The following is a 20,030-nucleotide window of genomic DNA, read 5'->3' on the forward strand; positions in this document are numbered from 1 at the left end:
ATCCCGGTCCTAAGCATTGTGAAGCAGCACTGCTAACCACTGTGCCACCGTGTTATCATTCTAGTTGCACGCTGAACTAGCCCCGTTGTGAGTTAACCAGAAAGATAAAGAGTATGGTTAACTGTGAGATTTGAGAATCTATTGCAAAAGAGGTAAATCCTGTTATACTGAAAGTGCTCTTTCATACTGAGGTGATGTAGTATGTACTGGGAAGATACCGAGGTGAATTTTACCATCCCGCCTACCACAAGAATCAGAGGGGGCCGGGGTGGTCCACGTAAAGGTCCGTTAACCTCCGGGGGGATTTTCCAGTTTTGAGGTGAGCGAGGTCGGAAAATGCCACCTACCACTTCTCATTGGAGAAGGGTCAATCAGCCCCATGGTTCACAAAATCCTGCAGGCAAAATAACTGCCGTATTCCTGCTCTCTTCAGTATGCAATCAGAAAGTGAACCACCTTCAGGAAATCACCAAAAGCCAAGTAACGTCTATGGTTTGATGAATGAACAGGTAGAAGGGGATTGAGCATCCATACATTGTGAGGTGACTGTGATGTAAGAGTCTTGTTGCCATCACAACATGTGGCAAATATGATGGATAAGGCATGACCTTACCAATCATTCATGTCCCAGGGCCACTGCAAGTACAGAGAATTTGGCACTCAGCAGGACCAGAAAATCACGCCAGCACAAATGGCCAGAAGATTCCACCCGCTGTTGCGTTTGTGCAAATGTTCTACAGAACGCTGGCTCACACACAAGAGGCAAATACACATGGTTATGTTGCTAACGTATATTAGTAAGGAAACCATTCTGTAACATTTCTTCCAAAATCGAGAAGCTGCCTTTAGGTTGCTATGTCCTACATTCAAAGCCAGCACAATTAAGAAGCCCTGCAACCCAGACACACTCTCTTCCGCCAGGAAAAAGATGCAACGATCTGAGGTCATGTATCAATTGACTCAATAACAGCCTGCTGCTGTCAGACTCTTGACTGGACCTATCATATTTTAAGTTGATCTTTCTCTACACCCTAGCTATGACTGTAACATTACATTCTGCACCCTCTCCTTTCCTTCTCTATGGTATGTTTTGTCTGTATAGTGCGCAAACAATACTTCTCACTGTGATAATAATAAATCAAATTAAAACAGCATTGGGTATAAATGGCTATGCTCCATGAATGATTTGCCACAACAACACCTAGATGCTGGTGACTATCAGCAAATTTAAAGTAATATCCCTTGCTTATCTAAGCATCTGTGTACTTCTTATTGCAGGCTACAATTTATGCAATGTACTATACTTGCTTTTTTCTGTTTTTGGCCAAACATTTGATGACAGTGCAGACAGACGCAGAACTGGTGCACGAAATGTTTATGAGAAGCTACCCTGAGAGTCAATAGGAAACATCATCCTTTTGGGAGCAGATCCTATTTATTGATACTGAGGCCCAACAAAAGTCAAGGTGGTAAATGGCTATTGAAAATAACTCGTTAAGTCTTTATAGGCACAAGACCATACACAAACATCGTATGATTTACTACCTTGCAATTCCCTGTCAACCATTTGTTGTTCTATATTTACTACTTGGTAATGACAAAGTTGGGCTGCACTCTTCTCTGATGTATAGAGTGTTACCCACATCTGATAATTAGATCACAAGAACGCTGCATTTTCAGAATTACTGCAACAGTTCTGAAACAAAATAAACAACTTTGCAAGTATTGCTGGCAAACTTAGAGAGAACTTCAAGATTAAAAGCCTCCCGATGGCTCATTTCATCCACTAAATGTATTGCAAAAATAAAGTTCCTGGTCTAAAATCTTCACCATTGCTTTTGCTGCATGGATTGGAGACAGTGTATGATTCTACTCAAAACTACAAACAGATACACATATATCAGTTTTTTTAAAATTTATTCATGGAACATGGGCATCGTTGTCTGGCCAGTATTTATTGCCTATCCCTAGTTGCTTGAGTGTAGTTGAGAATCAACCACTTTTGCTGTGACTCTGGAGTTACATATTGGCCAGACCTGGTAAGAACAGCAGGTTTACTTCTCTAAAATAGACTAGTGAACAAGATGGGCTTTTCCAACAATCAATGTTTTCTGGGCATCAGTAGATTCTTAATTCCAGATATTTTTTCTTTATTGAATTAAAATTCCACCGGGATTCGAACCCAGGTGCCCAGAACATTAGCTAAGTTTCTGGAGTCTAACAATAATACTGTGAGGCCACTGCCTTTCTTCAGAGTTGATCTTTGAGAATGTCATCGACATCCAATCATGACTGGTTTGGAATGAACCACACTCAGTCCTGTTTGAAATGTGGTGCCTGTATTCCAGTTGTGCACTAATTTTACTTCAGGATCCCAAAACCAGGGTTGTGACCCCAATGTGCATCAACATTGCTTATACCCATTTCAGATGGGCACGCTGCACACTTAGAGATCCCCAGTATCCAACTTGACAGCCATCTCACTTCTGGGGAGACAAGTGATCACAAAGAAAAATAATTTCTCCAAATTCCAAAAAGAAAAGAGCAACACAACTTTTGAGTATTTCCCACTAAAAATCCCACCTTTGAAACATTTGACCAGACTTGTAGAAAATAAAACCATACGATCATAAGAAATAGGACCAGGTGTAAGCCATTGAGCCAAATGGCTTACACCTGGGTGGCACGGTGGTTAGCACCCAGGGACCCTGGTTTGATTCCCGGCTTGGATCACTATGTACGGAGTTTGCACATTCTCCCCATGTCTGCATGTGTTTCCTCCAGGTGCACCGGTTTCGTCAATCCAAACATGTGCAGGTTAGGTGGATTGGCCATGCTAAATTGCCCCTTTCAGGGGACTAGCTAGGGTAAATGCATGGGTTATGGGGATAGGGCCTGCAGGGATTGCAGTCAGTGCTGACTTGATGGTCCGAATGGCCTCCTCCTGCACTTCACTGTTGGGATTCTATAAGCCTGCTCCATCATTCACTCAGACTATGCTTGATCTGATTGTGGTCTTAATTCCACATTCCTTCCTGCTTCCTATAAACCTTAACTCCCTAGTTAAATCAAGAATCTCTCCAGCTCAGTTTGAAGCAATCTCCACAACTCGTTGTAGAAGAAAATTCCAATGACTAAAAGAACATAATCCTCCGCATCTCCATCTTAAATAGGTGACCCCTTATCTTTAAACTGTGCCCCCGAGTTCTGGATTGCCCCATGAGAGGATACTCTCTATCTACTCTCTCAAGCAGCCCTTAGAATCTTAAATGTTTAATAAGATCACATCTTATTCTTCTAAACTCCCATGAGTATAGGGCCAAACTGCTCAGCATTTCCTCACAAGACAATGAGAAGACAAATGGGAGATCCCCAAAACTAAAAACACAAAATAATCTTCTTAAGCAAGTTATCATGAACCATTTTCATGGACTCTGTGGCATTCTTCATTTGTAAAGCTTGTATTTCTAATTATTTGATAACAGAACTTGAGAATATTCGCCTTCCTGTTAGCAATATTAAGATTATATTGTTATATTTCCTTCCTTCGATCTGCCTTGTTAGATAAAAGCATACCACACATCATGCCCCAATTAGGAGTGTGCGTTAATGATTGATGGATCTGCAGAATAGCAGATTTTGAAGTGTTCATAATTGGACGGGTAGGTTGACAAAGCCAAATAAGATAAAGGCACAATATTGGAAATAATGGCATCTGGAACAAAAACAGAAAATGGTGAAATAATTCAGCAGGTCTGACAGCATCTGTGGAGAGAGAATACAGGCAACCTCTTAGTCTGGATGACCCTTCGTCAGAGCTGAAGTTAACTAAATCATCCTATTTAGAACCATAGAATCCTCGAGAGCAGAAGGAGGCCATTCGGTCCATTGGGTTTTCCTCTAACAGAGCATCTTACCCAGACCCCATCTCTGTAACTCCACATATTTACCCTCTTAATCTCCTGACCTACAAGTCTTGGGACTCTAAGGGGCAATTTAGCGTGGCCAATCAACCTAACCTGCACATCTTTAGACTGTGGGAGGAAACCGGAGCACCCAGAGAAAACCAACACCAACACGGGAAGAATGTGCAAATTCCACACAGTCACCTGAGTCCAGAATTGAACCTGAGTCTCTGGCACTGTGAGGCACCTATGCCAACCACTGTGCTATCATGCCGCCCCCTAGAATATGGCAGATCAATTTCACCATTCTATCTTTGCCAGGGTCACCCTGACTCAAAACGTTGACTCTATTCTCTCTCCACAGATGCTGTCAGACCAGCTGAGATGTTCCCATTATATTACCAACCCAACAGTCAATGCTTCTCCCAGACAATGCAGCTGAGTCCCACAGCCCATGGCTAAGGAACCACCAGTCTGAACACAAAACACTATCACACCAGCACAATGTCATCTTGCACCAATATTCACTGAGCTATTAATAATTGCAAATAAATCAAAATTAAGTAGCATTCTACTTAAAATCAAGATGATTGTAAGTATTGCTGAAGCTTTTCATCTTGCAACCATCAGGACAAATGCAAGAATGCCAATTTTCAAACATCATGACAATTTATTCTACCAGTGAAGAGAGTACTGACTAGTTGGCAAGCCAACTGTGAATGGCTGAGGTATTGCCATGGAGAAAGCTATATAGGGAACTGTAGGCTCCCCATGCTTCTGGGTAATTCAAAAGAGACAGAAGGATTGAAGATATTCCTTTTATTTTCCAAGAACAGGTCCCTGTATATAACTCTTACAATGTGGCTGAGTTAAGCTTGTAAACAGTGATTTACATTTATACCCATTCACTACAAACAAAAAGGATATGTTCAAGTCTTTTTAGAATTACTCGGAGGCTCGGGAAGTTTGTAGTTCCCTGTCGCTAACTTCATGGCAACATCTCACCTATTCAGAATTGATTTGCCAACTAATCAGCACCCTTTTCTCCAGTTGTACAAATTGTTGTGATCATTTAAAATTTGATATTCTTGCATTTGTACCGATGAGTGCAAGGTGAAAAGATGTAGCAACATATCATTCTTTTTAAAATCTTCTTTATTACCAAGTGATCATTGTAAGCGTGAAAAGTACTTCAGCAGCTGAAACTCACATATAAAGTGCATCTTCCTATCTCCATAAATAGCAAGCAGTAATGAAAACTCACTAGGTAGGATTAGGGTTGAAGTAATGAGATCGTCTCTGCTTCTAATATGCTGTTTTGTTGGTGAAACCTGGAAATAATATGAATTTGTTGTACAGATCAAACTCTACGCACATTCAAACATAAATACCACACATACAATACAATATACTTTCCTATAAGGATATATATGTGTTGCTATAAACCCAGGCCTGAATTTTCAGGATCATGTGTGCTCAGTGCCCACCATCCTAAGAGTCAGCGAGGAGCACATTCCCATCCATTCTGGCAGGCCCGCTATTATTTTATGCTCAACTGAGCATTGATTGGCAGCTGGCAGGACTTCCAGCCACCCTTGCACGGAGGTACTGACTTGTAGAGTTGTTGGCCAATTAGATTGCCTGGAGGAGCTCGAGAGCTATCAGCCATAGTGCTGCTATGTCGGGAAGAGATACTACATGGTTGTACCTGAGGCTAAGGCCCGAAACTGTACTTCAGGTAAGTACCAGGAGTTCCAAGGCAGGGAAAGTAGAGGATGCCCTGGGGTTTAGGTGGTGTAATGACTTCAAGCAGGCCATTATGGTTGGCCTTTGGAGTATGAACACCCTAATCAAAGATCCGAATGATGGGCCCATCAGGGAGTCTTTGCCTTGTACTTAACTGGGAGTGTCCATTCCTCTGATACCCCCAAGGCAGACTGCTAACTACTAGCACTCTGTGTACTGCCATTAAAGTTTGTAAATAATGGGATTTTGATGAAGGGACTTCTGCCTCCAGACGCTTATTACAGGAGAGATGGGTCCGATCTTAGTCAGGGAGAAGGCGTGGGGAGGAAGTGGGGGGTGTGGTGGAGGAAGAAGGAAGGGAGTTGGGGGGAGGGGGGGGGGGGGGGTCAGGTGGTGGGAAGAAAAGGAAGTCTGAGCTTCCATGTCCCTGAGAAAAGAGCACCCCAAATCTGAAGAAAGAGGCAGCGCCCTCCCCCTTTCTGCCCAAGATCAAAAGGTGAAGACTATTTCTACTCAGCACCCTGGTCCAGGAGGCAGGGTGGGAAAAAGCCCTATGGGTCTTAACCGAGGCATGAGCAGACTTCCCATCCGAGGCTCTGCCTGCCCCACCATAAAACCATGTCTGGCTTCAGGGCGGTCGAGATCCCAGAGGGAATTCTGTCCACACAATTCTATGCTCCATCCCCACCTCAGAAACCGCCAGTCAGATGGTGACTAATTAGATTTTGAAGTCCGAATAGCTTGTAAACACATGCGCATCTTTTGAAAAGGCAGTTTGTGCAATTTTTTTTTCAGGCATATTGAAAAGCCCCAAGGACAAAAAAATAATCTTTTTGCAACGTACTCAACAGCTGTGCTGCTACAGACAGACAGATAGTGACTGGAATTCTCCAGCCGTTCATGCCCCGCTGCCCCTGCAAGTGAGGACAGGGAATCTGGAGCTCAGCCAAATCTCCATTTACTGCAGTGGGACCTGCTGGCGTGAATGGCTGGAGAATTCTGGCCAATAAGTTGGGCTCATGAGAAGCAAGTACTGTCACCTGGCTCTATTGGTAGCACCCTCACATTTGAGTCAGAGGATTCTGGGTTGAGGTGTTCAGGTCTGACTTCTGGGCCAAGAACTTTACGACCCCTCCCTTCCAGTGGGATATTACAGTCCTGGTGAAGTAAGCGGCAATTCAAATGGTCCACTGCATCTGTCGGTGGGAGACATTTTGTGCTGGGATTGTAAAAAAATCACTGTAACCCCACGTACTTACCCTGCTAGTCCGCCTGACACTAAGGGGCAGCTTAGCATGGCCAATCGACCTAAACTGCACATCTTTGGATTGAGGGGGGAAAACCGGAGGAAACCCACGCAGACACAGAATGTGCAGATTCTGCACAGACAGTGACCCAAAGCTGGAATTGAACCTGTGTCCCTGCCTCTGAGGCAGCAGTGCTAACCACTTGAATAGATACAACCCATATGGATCTTCCTGAATTCTACGTGAAGCTCTGTACTAGGGGTATTAACTCATAAAAGGAATAGATTTAATAATCGTTGCACAATTTCCACTTTGCTGGTAGCTCTCTGATTCAATATCGCTATATACATAATCATATTTAAGCAGAACGTTATCATTGTATCAACAATTCTGCACTTTTCTCCATTGAGCTTTTGACATTAGAGTTTTAATGGATGTCTACTTTTAGAATCTTAGGCTGAATGCTCATCACTGCTATTAGGTTCCAAGCAGAACAGTAGTGCCCTATTATAGGAATTGCATGTGTATCCAAAAGGAGATCCATTGGTTCACCTACTAAAGATTACAGATCTCACTTGCTCCTTTCAAATCCAGCAAGTAGGTCAATGGCAAAGCTAGCAGTACACTGACGTCTGGTTATCACAAAGGCTGCTGTCTGCAGACGCCACTAGATTTTGTCAAAAGGCAGACACAGTGTTATCATTTCCATGCTAGTCAAGTACCGATATCAAGCCATTATTCAATGCAACACAAGGGAGCAGTGAGATGTTGCACTTGTACAATGTGCCATGATAAACTACAAACCACTTTCCATATCAGGGTAAGTGACCTGAACCAAATTCTTGTTTCAGGTTCAGCGAAGTCCCATTCCAACCTATTCCCAGTTCTGAAAATTGTGATGTTGCGGCCGTCAATTGTCAGGATAGATTAGGATTGAAGCTGTGGCTGTTCAAAAAGCAGTTTACACTCTGTTGGAGATGTTACTCTGGACTAAATTCAGCAGCAACATAATTAAAAACAAATCTCGCTTCATTTTCAATGAGATTCATCTCACCTCGTTTCGTACAATGAGATTGCACAAGGTTTTGACCGAGTCTTGATTAACACAATGTCAAAATAATATGCTTCAGCTTTGAATTTCTTTTGCAAATATTAGTGTGTAAATTATTTCTCCCATAATTTTAACTGAGGTACTAACTTGATTATTTTTCAACAGTAGACAAAGACATCTTACATGCAATCTAATATTCACATTACATAAATTTAAAGTGCTTTGACTATGGAAACGGAGCTTAAAGAATGAGAAAAGTTTCTCTGGGGGCAACATAAATCTAAAATAAAATCTAAATCTATGGAGGCAGTAAATCTAAAATTTCACACTTTCCTTTCAAATTCTCTCATACGATTTAGATACTAAAATATTTGTTTTACAAGTTAGTTTGTTGAATCTGCTTTCGGTCACTGGCTTTCTTGTTACAGCAATTGTGGTTTCTCATCTGTGTGTGATAAAATAAACTACTGTCCATGTCCATTATTTGTTTAGTTGTTCAGAGAAGGTAACAAGTGTTAGGAAGGCTTTTCATAGAATTGTGCAGTGCTGCAGAGGTCCTTCGGCCCATCGACTCTGCACCAACACATAAGAAACTCCCACCTAATCCCATCTATCAGCACTTGGTTCATAGCTTTGATGTGCCAAATGCTCATTCAAGTACTTCTTAAAAAAAAAGAGGCAACCCGTCTTTACTACCCTCCCTAGCAGCGCATTCCAGACTGTCACTATCCTCTGGGTAAAAATCCCGCTGAACCTCCTGCCCCTCATCTTGAACCTATATGCCCTTCTGAGTGATCCTAAGGGGAACAGCTGTTCCTTATCCGCTCTGTCCACGTCCAACATAATCTTGTACACCTCAATCAGTTTGCCACCTCAACCTTTTGAAGTTGAAACCTGGCGAACCGAGTCGTAAACATTTCCTAACTTACCCAACTAAGTCTTGATCATTTTGCAAATGAGGCTGGCTGGTATGCTGAATATAGAAAGAATCAAAGGGTCCTGAATGTAGCCCAGTCCATCACTCAAACCAGCCTCCCATCCATGGGCTCCGTCTACACTTTCCACTGCTTCGGAAAAGCATGGGACAGCACGATGGCACAGTGGTTAGCACTGCTGCCTCACAGTGCCAGGGACTCGGATTCAATTCCCGGCTTGGGTCATGTCTGTGTGGAGTTTGCACATTCTCCCAGTGTCTATGTAGGTTTCCTCCCACAGTCCAAAAGACGAGCTGGTTAGGTGCATTGACCTGAACAGGCCCCGGAATTTGGCAATTAGGGGATTTTCATAGTAACTTCATTGCAGCGTTAATGTAAACCTTACTTGTGACACTAAAAAAAAAATTAAGCTTGAAAAAAAGTAGCCAGAATAATTAAGAATCCCACGCACCCCTGACATCCTCTCTTCTACCTTCTTCCATCAGGAGAAAGATACAAAAAAATCTCAAGGCACATACCAACCGACTCAAGGACAGTTTCTTCCCTGCTGCCATCAGACTTTTGAATGGATCTGCCTCACACTAATTTGGTCTTTCTCTACACCCTAACTATGACTGTAACACCACACTCTGCACTCTCTCCTTTCCTTCTCTATGAACAATGCACTTTGTCTGTATAGCATGCAAGAAACAATACTTTTCAATGTATACTAATACATGGCACATAGAACACAGTGTAGAAAAGCGTGAGGTTACGCACTTTGGAAGGTGGAATGGACACATAGACTATTTTCTAAATGGGAAGATGCTTAGGAAATCAGAAACACAAAGGGACTTGGGAGTCATTGTTCAAGCTTCTCTTAAGGTTCAGGTTCAGGTAAGGTGCAGGTTCAGTCAGCAGTTAGGAAGGCAAATGCAACGTTAACATTCACGTTGAGTGGGTTAGAATATGTGAGCAGGGATGTACTTCTGAGGCTGTATAAGGCTTTTGGTCAGACACCATTTGGAGTATTGTGAGCAGTTTTGGGCCCCATATCTAAGGATGTACTGGCCTGGGAAAGGGTCCAGAGGAGGTTCACAAGAATGATCCCTGGAATGAGGAGCTTGTCAGTTGCGGACTCTGAGTCTATACTCGGAGTTTAGAAGGACGAGGGGGGATCTTATTGAAACTTACAGGATACTGCAAGGCCTGGATAGAGTGGACATGGAGAGGATGTTTCCACTAGTAGGAAAAAATAGAACCAGGAGTGCACAACCTGAGGCTAAAGGGATGATCGTTTAAAACAGAGATGAGGAGGAATTTCTTGAGCCAGAGAGTGGTGAATCTGTGGAAGTCTTTGCCACAGAAGGCTGTGGAGGACAGGTCATTGAATGTCTTTAAAACAGAGATAGATAGGTTCTTGATTAATAAGGGGAATCAGGGGTTATGGGGAAAGAGCTGGAGAATGGGGATGAAAAACATATCAGCCATGATTGAATGGCAGAGCAGACCTAATGGGCCGAGCAGCTTAATTCTGCTCTTAAGTCCTATAGTCTTAAGTGACAACAATAAATCAAATCAAATTAAATTGGCCCTTACATGCCTAAGGGCGCCTCATGGCAACAGCAGCAAGTATCCTTTTAGGTTACACATCACCCAATCAACTCGCAACGAAAAACAATAATTAATTTCTACCATTTCATCATTAGATGGCAATAAGATAGGAATTTACATTTCAATATCCTACATATATTTAACTGTTTTGCATTTCAGTAGCAAATAATCAGTAATTTTACTACTCACAGCATTGAGAAATTGAAGGCAACTTTTGTCAAACCAATTTCTTTTGTTCATGAAATCATTATGGAAAATCTCACATTTATATAGCACCTTTCACATCCTCAGGACTTCCCAAAGTACTTTATAAACAATCAAGTACATTTGAAATGTAGTCAACAATCGTAAATAGGAAACATTACAAGCAGCCAGTCTGAACATAGCAAGGTGCCACAAGCACTCTTTCTTCTGTAACTTTTAAATCTGTAAGTAAGCAAAAGGTGAACATTAACTTGGAAAATTCTCATTTGCTACTTTATCACCAATTCTTGAACTTGAATTAATGACTTTTTTTGGCAAGATGTTGATTGAGGGATGGATATTGGTTAGGACACCAGAAATAACTCCTTGACTCTTCAAAATAGTGCCACAGGATCTCTTAAGTCTACCCAAGAGAACAGAATTAAATGGGTGGGATTTTTCACCCCATGTCCCCTGTTGTCAGCGGGACTGGAAGATCCTGCCAGCCAGCACAACTGGGAAATCCTGCCCTATGTCTTATCTGAAAGGCGACAATTGGAATGGTACAGCCATTCATGCCAGTGGGATTTTCCCATCTCGCTGCAGTGAACGGAGATTTGACTGGATGCCAAATTCTCCAACCTTGTTGGACTGGGAGCGTGGCGTGAACGGCTGATAAGATCACGCCCAACATTTTCAACAATGCAGCATATCTTCAGTACTGCACCAGTACATCAGCCTAAAATACATACTCACATCTCTGGAGTGGAACTTGAAGCCACCATCTAGTGGCTAAGAATTTTACCGATTGAGTCACAGTTGATACCATGAAATGTTTTTCTTTTCTATTTGAGGTTGAACTTCCCAACGGACCATCAAGAGTTAAAAAAAACATGTTGGTATCAACAGCAGAGAGGAAACACAGGTCAGTTTGATGAAAGTAAACTCCATCTCATACGCTGAAAGGACTGAATGGATCTAAAGTTGGACTTCTGTTGAGCTCAACAACTGAAAAATCAATCCATAACACACCTTCTAGCAAATGTCCACTCCCCAACTGGGCCTTCTCTGAATGAGTTTGATATTCTGAAATGAAGAATCAAATTGACTTGAGTACTTGCTTCATTCGAACCATTCCTGAGAGACATTCGTTGGATATTTACAGCAAGGCAAAGTCTGAGATTACAGAATGAAAACTGTAATTATGAAACTAGAATAGCAAAACATGAGATTCATATCTGCTGTGGTGATGTCTTTTCTGCACTGCTGTTTCTAACAACATTGCCAGATTCTCTCTGGAGCTGGAAGTGATGCTGCATTAGTTATCAGTTCATATTAATAAATGCTATGACCTTTTGAGTTTTAACAAGCAACCTAATCACCTGAGGTTTTTTGTCTAATTATGACATGTGTATTAAACAAATGTCACTTCACTCGGGGTTGTCCAAGTGTTAACCTGACTTAAGGTTTCCAAAGTTTCTCCAATCATCCATAAATCTCCAGACAAATTCAAATTTGCACACAGCTAAATCAAATGCATTTCACAATGTGGAACAAAGAAGAAATGATTCACAATCCAATCAGAACATTCCTCAATTAAGATGTGGTTAGCTGTACTTCATCAGCTGCGCAAATCAGTGTCCTAAATTTCATGATGTTTAAACTAATTTGGCAGGGGGAAGGGGTCACAGGCTGTTAGCAGAATAAGGGCACAGAATCATGCAATAAAATAAAGTCAGAGGAGTGTTGCTGTATAAAGTTTCAAGAGAGTAAGGCCAGGCTTGATGGTCTCTCGCCAGGAGTATTGCAGGTAAAAATGGATGAGTTGAGGGCAACGATTGACATGTGGAAGTGTGATATAGTAGCCATCACAAAGACATGGTTGAGGGAAGGACACAGTTGGCAACTCAACATTCCTGGATATAGATTCTTCAGACAAGACAGAGGAGGTAAAAGAGAATGAGGCATTGCATTATTAGTTAAGAAGTCAGTTACTGCAGTAAAGAGAGATGATAAATTGGAGGGGACATAAAATGAAGCTTTGTGGGTCGAATTTAATTTTTAAAAAGTCAGTTACTTTGTTAGGTGTTTATTACAGACCCCTGGGTAGTCTGGAGAGAAACTGAGGAGCAAATATGTCCTCAATTTGTGGAGGTGTGTAAAAACAATAACAATAAGCTTATCATATTAGGTGATTTCAACTTTCCCAACATTAACTGGGATATACATAGTGTTAAGGGCTAGGATGGAGTAGATTTCTTGAAATATGTACAGGAGAACTTTTTAGGTCAAGATATAGAGGGTCTAATAAGGGAAGGAGCTGAGCTGGACTTAATTCCAGGGAATGAAGTCGGACAGGTGGTTGAAGCGGAGGTGGAGGAGCATTTTAGTGATAGCGATCACAACATGGTACAATTTAAGCTTGTTACAGACAAGGAAATAGACAAATTGCAAACAAAATAAATTTTCGATTGGGGAGAGCAGATTTTAGTAAAATAAGACAGGATCTGGTCAAGATAGACTGGGAACAGCTATGAATGGGAAACTCTATAGAAGATCAGTAAGGGGCATTCAAAAAGGAAATAGGGAGGGTGTGAGCCCAGCATGTTCCCTCTAAGGTGATTAGGTAGGAAATAACAAGCCCATAGATATTCAGGACACGATCAAAAGGCAAAAAACGGCTTTTAAAAAGTACAAGGGGAGCAAATCAGTGGAGGCATTAGTGAGGTATAGAAAGTGCAAGGTGGAGCTCAAGAAAGCAATTAGGAAAGTTAAAAGGGGATATGAGAAAGCTCTGGCTGGTAAAAGTGGGGAAAATCCTGAAGTAGGAAGAGGATGACAAAGATTGGCTGGATGGTTAACAGTGAGGCCAAATGTCTTGGGCTACAAAGAAGATATAAATAGAATGGCCAAATAGGCAGGTAGGTGGCAGATAGAATTTAACCCTCAAAGGTGCGAGGTGGTGCACTTTGAAAGGAGCGATTTGACAAGGGAGTACTCGATGAATGGTAGGACACTAAGAGGTTCTGTGGAGCAAAGGGATCTTGGTCTGTTTGTCCATAGAAGGCAGAAGGGCATATTAGTAGCGTGGTGAAAAAGGCATTCAGGACACTTAACCCTTATCAATCGAGGCGTAGATTACAAAAGCACGGAAGTCATGTTGGAGTTGTATAGAACTATGGTGAGGCCACAGCTAGAGTACTGTGTGCGGTTCTGGTCACTACATTATAGGAAGGATGTGACTGCGCTGGAGGGGTTGCAGAAGAGATTCACTAGGATGCTGCCTAGGATGGAATATTTAAGTTATGAAGAGAGGTTGGGTAGGCTTGGATTCTTTTCGGTGGAGCAGAGAAGACTGAGGGGCAATCTGACCGAGGTGTGCAAAATTATGAGGGACATGGACAGATTGGATAAGGAGCAGCCATTCCCCTTAGTTGAAGGGTCAGTCACAAGGTGACATAGATTCAAGGTGAGGGGCAGGAGGTTTAGGGGGATGTGAGGAAAATTCTTTTTGTTTTTACTCAGGAGGCTGGTGACTGTCTAGAATGCACAGCCTGGAAGGGTGGTAGAGGCGTGTAGCCTCACATCCTTTAAAAAGTATCTAGATGAGCACTTGGCACGTCATAACATTCAGGGCTATGGGCCAAGTGCTGGCAGATGGGATTAGGTGGGAGTTCAGGTGTTTCTAATGGGTCAATGCAGACTCAATGGGCCTTTTCTGCACTGTATGATTCTATGAACAAATTGAGAAGTTGCCAGGTTTGACTGGCTGCCAATTGAACCTTGTCATAAATTATAATTCCAGAATTCCCTTGCTGAAGAAAAGTTAAATAAAGAAAAAACTCATTGAAGATAAAGTGGCACGTTTGAGGAAAGGGCCAATTAGCTGAAGTTATTAGTGTCACAAGGAGGCTTACATTGGCTCTGCAATGAAGTTACTGTGAAAATCCCCTAGTTGCCACGCTCTAGTGCCTGTTCAGCCACACTGAGGGAGAATTTAGTGTGGCCAATGCACCTAACCAGCACTGATGCAACTCATCACATTTTGGGTTCAGACGCAGGAGCTATGAGATCTCTTCACATCTGTCAAGGCCTTATTGTTTTACTCCCTGTTGAATCAAGTATCATAAAATGTGAGGAATTTGTCCTTGAGGTTATATTTAGCTCAAGTGCTTAGTTCATAATCACATCCTCTTGTCCTTTTGTTCACAAGGACCCTCTCCATACTCATCCGATTAATTAACTTCACAATCTATGAAACATGAACCGGACCCTTTTCCTCTATCTTACTTTTCCAATAAATGCTGATTATTATTCGCTCGTCACAATTGCCCCACGATCTGACCTTTGTTTTCTTTCTTTCTCTGAATCATTTTCAAGTATTTCATGTCATTTTATAAATAATCCTAAAACGTGCACATGTATGATTTACTGTGTGTTTGGATCGCTTGGTCAGGGGATCAAAGGGTACAGGGAAAAGTTGGGAGAATGGGGGTTGAGAAACCTATCAGCAATTACGGAGTGACAGTGCAGATTCAATGAGCCGAATGGCCTAATTCTGTTCCTATATCTTATGGTCTTGTATATTCCATAGATGTCATTTTCCAATATCAATCTCCTGGGAAGTGCTGCCCATAGTTTTCTGACAATTCCGACATGGTTGTGATATCAAACAATTTTAAATAATAAAAGTCAAATACCAGGGGATCTCCTCCCTCAGAGGATCTCAAATTTCTCCCTCCTGAAGGTACTCTGGAGTTATATTAGAACCTTAGTTCTGTACCAAGTTGGTACAGAGGCCCTAAAACTCAACACTCAGGTGCATTAGGAATAATTTTAACTGTTCTTGAGAGCACAAGTGATTAGTTGCAGTTATACACCTCATCCATTTTCCTTTCCATTCACTTGAATTTTAAAATCATAATAAAACATAGAAGGAGGCTATTCTGCCCATTGTGTCTGTGTTGGGTCTGAGAAAGAAATTGAGAATTATTTCCCCTCCCCTCTGGCCCTGCAGAGCTTTCCCCTTCAATTGAGAATTTATCTCAATTCCCTTTTGATCCTTTTTGAAAGGAATCGGCCAGGATTTAGTCCCTGCGTTTGCCATGTATGCAAATGGCATTGTGGATACAAAATCCTGCGAGAGACCAAAATCGAGATTGAGAATCTCACCGGCAAGATCTTGCAAGACGATCGTTCCCATTCCCGTCATTGACATGATGAGGTTCCCTCAGAAAACGTCACTTAAATACAGTTAAATCTAATAAGTGGACTTCCCTGCTGTATGTTCCCCTCTCCGCCCCCACCCCTTGACCCCCATAACAATGGTGAGATTTACTACAGGTCCAGAGTAGTGGGAACCAGAAGAATAGACCACACTGGGGGCACACAGACCCCAAGAAGGAGACAGATATGGTACTCTGGCATTACAATGCAAAGGGAAAGTACCAGGGAGGGCTGGCTCTGCGCTGCTCCATGGGGTGTTTTCTCAGGTCCACGAGGGTTCATCCAAGTGTGTGGGTTGGGTGGGGGGAGGTGGGATGTACCCTGTGTTAGAAAGTAAACAGTGATAATATTGGATCTGTTGTAATGTGACCAATGGTAACAAGCTGTAAAGGTCAGCTGACCTAGTTAACCATGTAACCAATGATAGAATGATGTGATGATCAGCTGATTCAGCATAAATTAGAAGATGTTGGGAATTGTGGGGAACTTGGAATGGCCCAGGGTGAGGCCTCAGGTTTGCAGTAACGAAGTTTCTTTATTAAACCTTTTCTTTGATTTACAAGTTGGAGTAAGTTTTATGTTTTTATTTCTACACTGGAAAAATTCTTTCTCGATCAACACCCCATATCTGTTGCGGGGTGGGTGGGGGGGTTGGAGGTTGTGTTCCATGTTTTGATTTTTCTGCTGGAGATCGGGGTGCCCTTTTTAAAGGATGGCCCGATTTGTGGCAAGTGGATGTTGCCAGGAGGGAGGTCGCTCTGCCAGCGTGATGGCATGGGACACGATTCCAGCATATTTTTTCCCCTCAGTGCTAGAATTATGGTGAGATAGGTTTGCAGTTCAGGCAGTGTGCTATGTACTACTTTTCTCACTTGAGCCAGGACTTAGAAAACAAAACAGAAAACTCAACCCACGATTTTTTCTGCCATCACCCTTTCAAGTTTTAGATCATAACTCTGGGTGAAAAGTAAAACTCCTCGTCTTACCTCTGCTCCTTTTGCCATTTGGCTTAAATCTGTGACCTTTGGTTACTGACCTTACTGTCCCTGGGAACTATTTCCCTTTATGTATTCTGTCAAATGTCTGCTGTTTATCACCTCAATTAAACTTACTTTTCATCTTCTCTGTTCTAACAACCCTAGCCTCTCTGGTTTCTTCCTGTAACTGAAGTTTTGCATCTTCTCAATCTTTTATGCATTGTCTTTAAGGCTTTGATGTCTTTGCTAAAGTGTGCTGCCCAGAATTTGATTTGATTTATTGTCACATATATTGGGATACAGTAAAAAGTATTGTTTCTTGTGTGCTGTACAGGCAGAACATTGTTCATAGGGTACATAAGGGAGGAGGAAAGGAGAGGATGCAGAATATAGTATTGCAGTTACAGATAGGGGGTGTAGAGAGAGATCAGCTTAATACATGGTAGGTCCATTCAAATGCATGATGGAGGCAGGGAATAAGTCCTTCTTGACCTGGTTGGTACATGATCTCAGATTTTTGTATTCTTTTCCTAACTGAAGAAGGTGAAAGAGAGTACGTCCGGGATGCAAGAGGTCCTTGATAACGCTGGCTGCTTTTCCGAGGTAGCAGGAAGTAAAGACAGAATCAATGGATGGGAGGCTGGTTTGTGTGATGGATTGGGCTACATTCACAACACTTGGTAGTTATTTGCGACCTTGGTCAGAGCAGGAGCGATACTATGCTGTGATACATCAGGAAAGAATACTTTCTATGGTGCATCTGCAAAAATTGGTCAGAGTCGTAGCAGACATGCCAAATTTTCTTTAGCCTCCTGAGAAAGTAGATGGGCTTTAACCAAAACATCGGTGCAGAAGGACCAGGACAGATTGTTGATCTGGACATCAGAATTGCCCAAGATACTCCAGCTGGGGCTGCAGCAGTGATTTAGAAAGTTGAACCGTGATCACAGTAACCTCCCATTGTCTTTGTTCAATAGCATAGTTTAACGAGGTTTGTAGTGTGCAGCTTTGCTGGGCAGGAGCACAGATCAGAGAAGTGGGTGTGGAGGTCAGCTCCACATTTTTTTTTAAGTGCTTAAACCTAGCAGCAGAATTAAATGAAGTCCTGCAAATGGGCAATGCTGCATCCACTCCCAATTCTCTGTCTGACACGTCCAAAGCATGAGGCTCTACATTAGAAGAGTGGTTTCACTGATAGTACCTCAAGGTGGTTTTATCCCTATTTTTACCAATCATTAGAATTGTTTTCCTTCTAAGAGTTAAGTCTGTATTACAGGTAGAACATATCTAGGTAAATAGAAGTCTAATTGAGTTTCATCAATAAAGTACTTAAGTCTTATACTTTGGTTTCAGATGACATCAATAGCTATTAAAGAGAAGCGCAGTCTTATTACTCACTTAACAGTTCATAAGACTCGTTCTGCTTCAGTCACAGCCTACTGGCTGGGTTTCAATTATTTTGGAAAGCAATTTTTGGGTGAAGCTTTAGCCATGAGAGATGAGGATGTAATTCCAAGCAAACAGAATGTTTTTCTGCTTTGCAAAAACTTGAGGGCTAAATAGGATAGCCCAGGAAATTGGCCGCAGAGATCGTAATGCATGACTACCTTGCACATGATCGGAGTGATCATTCTTTGTGCTGTCTACTTATTCTCATGAGTGTAGCATGAAGCCCAGGCAAACATACAGATGTATGTCTGTGTCTAGGTCATGTGAGCTTAGCACCATCTCATGCCTGCAAATGCTGCCATCCCCCCCACCCCCCTGGTAGAGAAGCAGCAGCAGCTGTCAGACCTGCTGACCATTTTCTATTTTTATCTGTGAATTTTGATCATGATTTTTGAGTCAAACAATAAATATACCATGGACAAGTTAGCTTACCAGCGAAGAGATGCCGGTTAAATCTGAGATCAAAAGGACTCTGCTCAGATCAGGAAGAGATGGATGGAATTATCATTTCAAAAGTCTGATGCCAAGGGGAAAGATCGATGGTAAAAGAGATTGTTCTTTGTCTACCTCACAATCTTTCTAAAGAATCTCGCAAACAGAATGAATGTGCCACCGAAGAGGACCAACCATCATGCCTCCAGAGCAAGGTTAAGATGGAGGTTCACAGATGCCATTCCCTTAGAGCATGTTTCCTGAAGGGAAAGAGATTTATGAGTGAGAACTAACTAAGGTGAGTGGGTTTCATCGAAGTCAACACTGTGAAGATCATACTTCAGTTGCTGTTATCAAATCAACGTGAATAAAGGACATGAGATTGTGTGAAATTTAATCCTGCCAGCAGGTAGCTTGAAGATCCCCATCCCTCCATTTTTGATCATCAGCTTATGTCCATCATCTCTTGCTTGCTTCTGCCACATCTTCTGTGGAGATGGTTGGACAGCCACACCCGGTTCTGTCTCTCACTGGTGTTTTGATTGTCTTCTCCTGGGAAGTGAGAAAGAAGAGACCGAGTGGAGTGTTTTTAGCAGTTGGATAGACAACATTTATAAAAGGGTAACTGCAAAAGATGGGTGTAACATTACAACGAGAGCGGGTGTCAGTGGTGGGTGTTCAGATGAGTACGTAAGAAGGTTCCTCAATAGATAAAGGATAGGTACACCTGAATGGAGTATTGGTCCAGAGAGTGGTGTGCAAGTGAAGGTCGGGAAAGACAGTTTGTACTTGCCATTCTAGTCACCTTTCCTTTCCTGATGAAATCTCTCATAGCTTTGTATCCAGGAGCAAGACATCATAATCCTGCAACTCACCTTCTCGGCCACTTCCAACCAAGCCTGTTTGTAGTTCTTCTTCCCATCAGTGGTGAGTAGAGTCCCTCGAGGGCATTTACAGCTTGTAACTAATGCCTAGAGACACCTTAGAGAAAGGTGACGTGGTCTTTTCACTTACATCTGCGAAGGTCTGGCTCTTTCACGAGAGTTCCACTTTGCCTCAGTTCCAACTCTTGCAGCATCCCTTTAAATAGCGGAGCTGAAACGGACTGCTACTGGCCATCATCACACTCACCAGCTCTGACGAGTCAACAGTCCCAGAAATCAGATGCAAATACAGTAACGTGATTATACCACTATTGCCTGACATGAACTTGAAGCCAATGATTGATGTGTGCACTCACCCTGTATTGCATTCACCAGTGCATGAGCAACTTTTCCCATTGGTTG

General features: G+C 42.3%; 1 protein-coding gene across 1 annotated transcript in view; it reads right to left on the reverse strand.

The window, feature by feature from the left end:
- Positions 1 to 19,822, reverse strand: part of samd14 (sterile alpha motif domain containing 14) — a 119,501-nt gene extending 99,679 nt beyond the window's left edge. Inside the window, exon 1 of the mRNA XM_080213368.1 lies at positions 19,759 to 19,822. Within this exon, the coding sequence (XP_080069494.1) occupies positions 19,759 to 19,822 (64 nt within the window). The remainder of the gene's footprint in view (positions 1 to 19,758) is intronic.
- Between the last annotated feature and the right edge of the window lie 208 nt (positions 19,823 to 20,030).

The sequence above is a fragment of the Carcharhinus amblyrhynchos genome, chromosome 27 (genome assembly GCF_965287045.1).
Source record: "Carcharhinus amblyrhynchos chromosome 27, sCarAmb.v2.hapA, whole genome shotgun sequence".
Taxonomy (NCBI): Eukaryota; Metazoa; Chordata; class Chondrichthyes; order Carcharhiniformes; family Carcharhinidae; genus Carcharhinus; species Carcharhinus amblyrhynchos.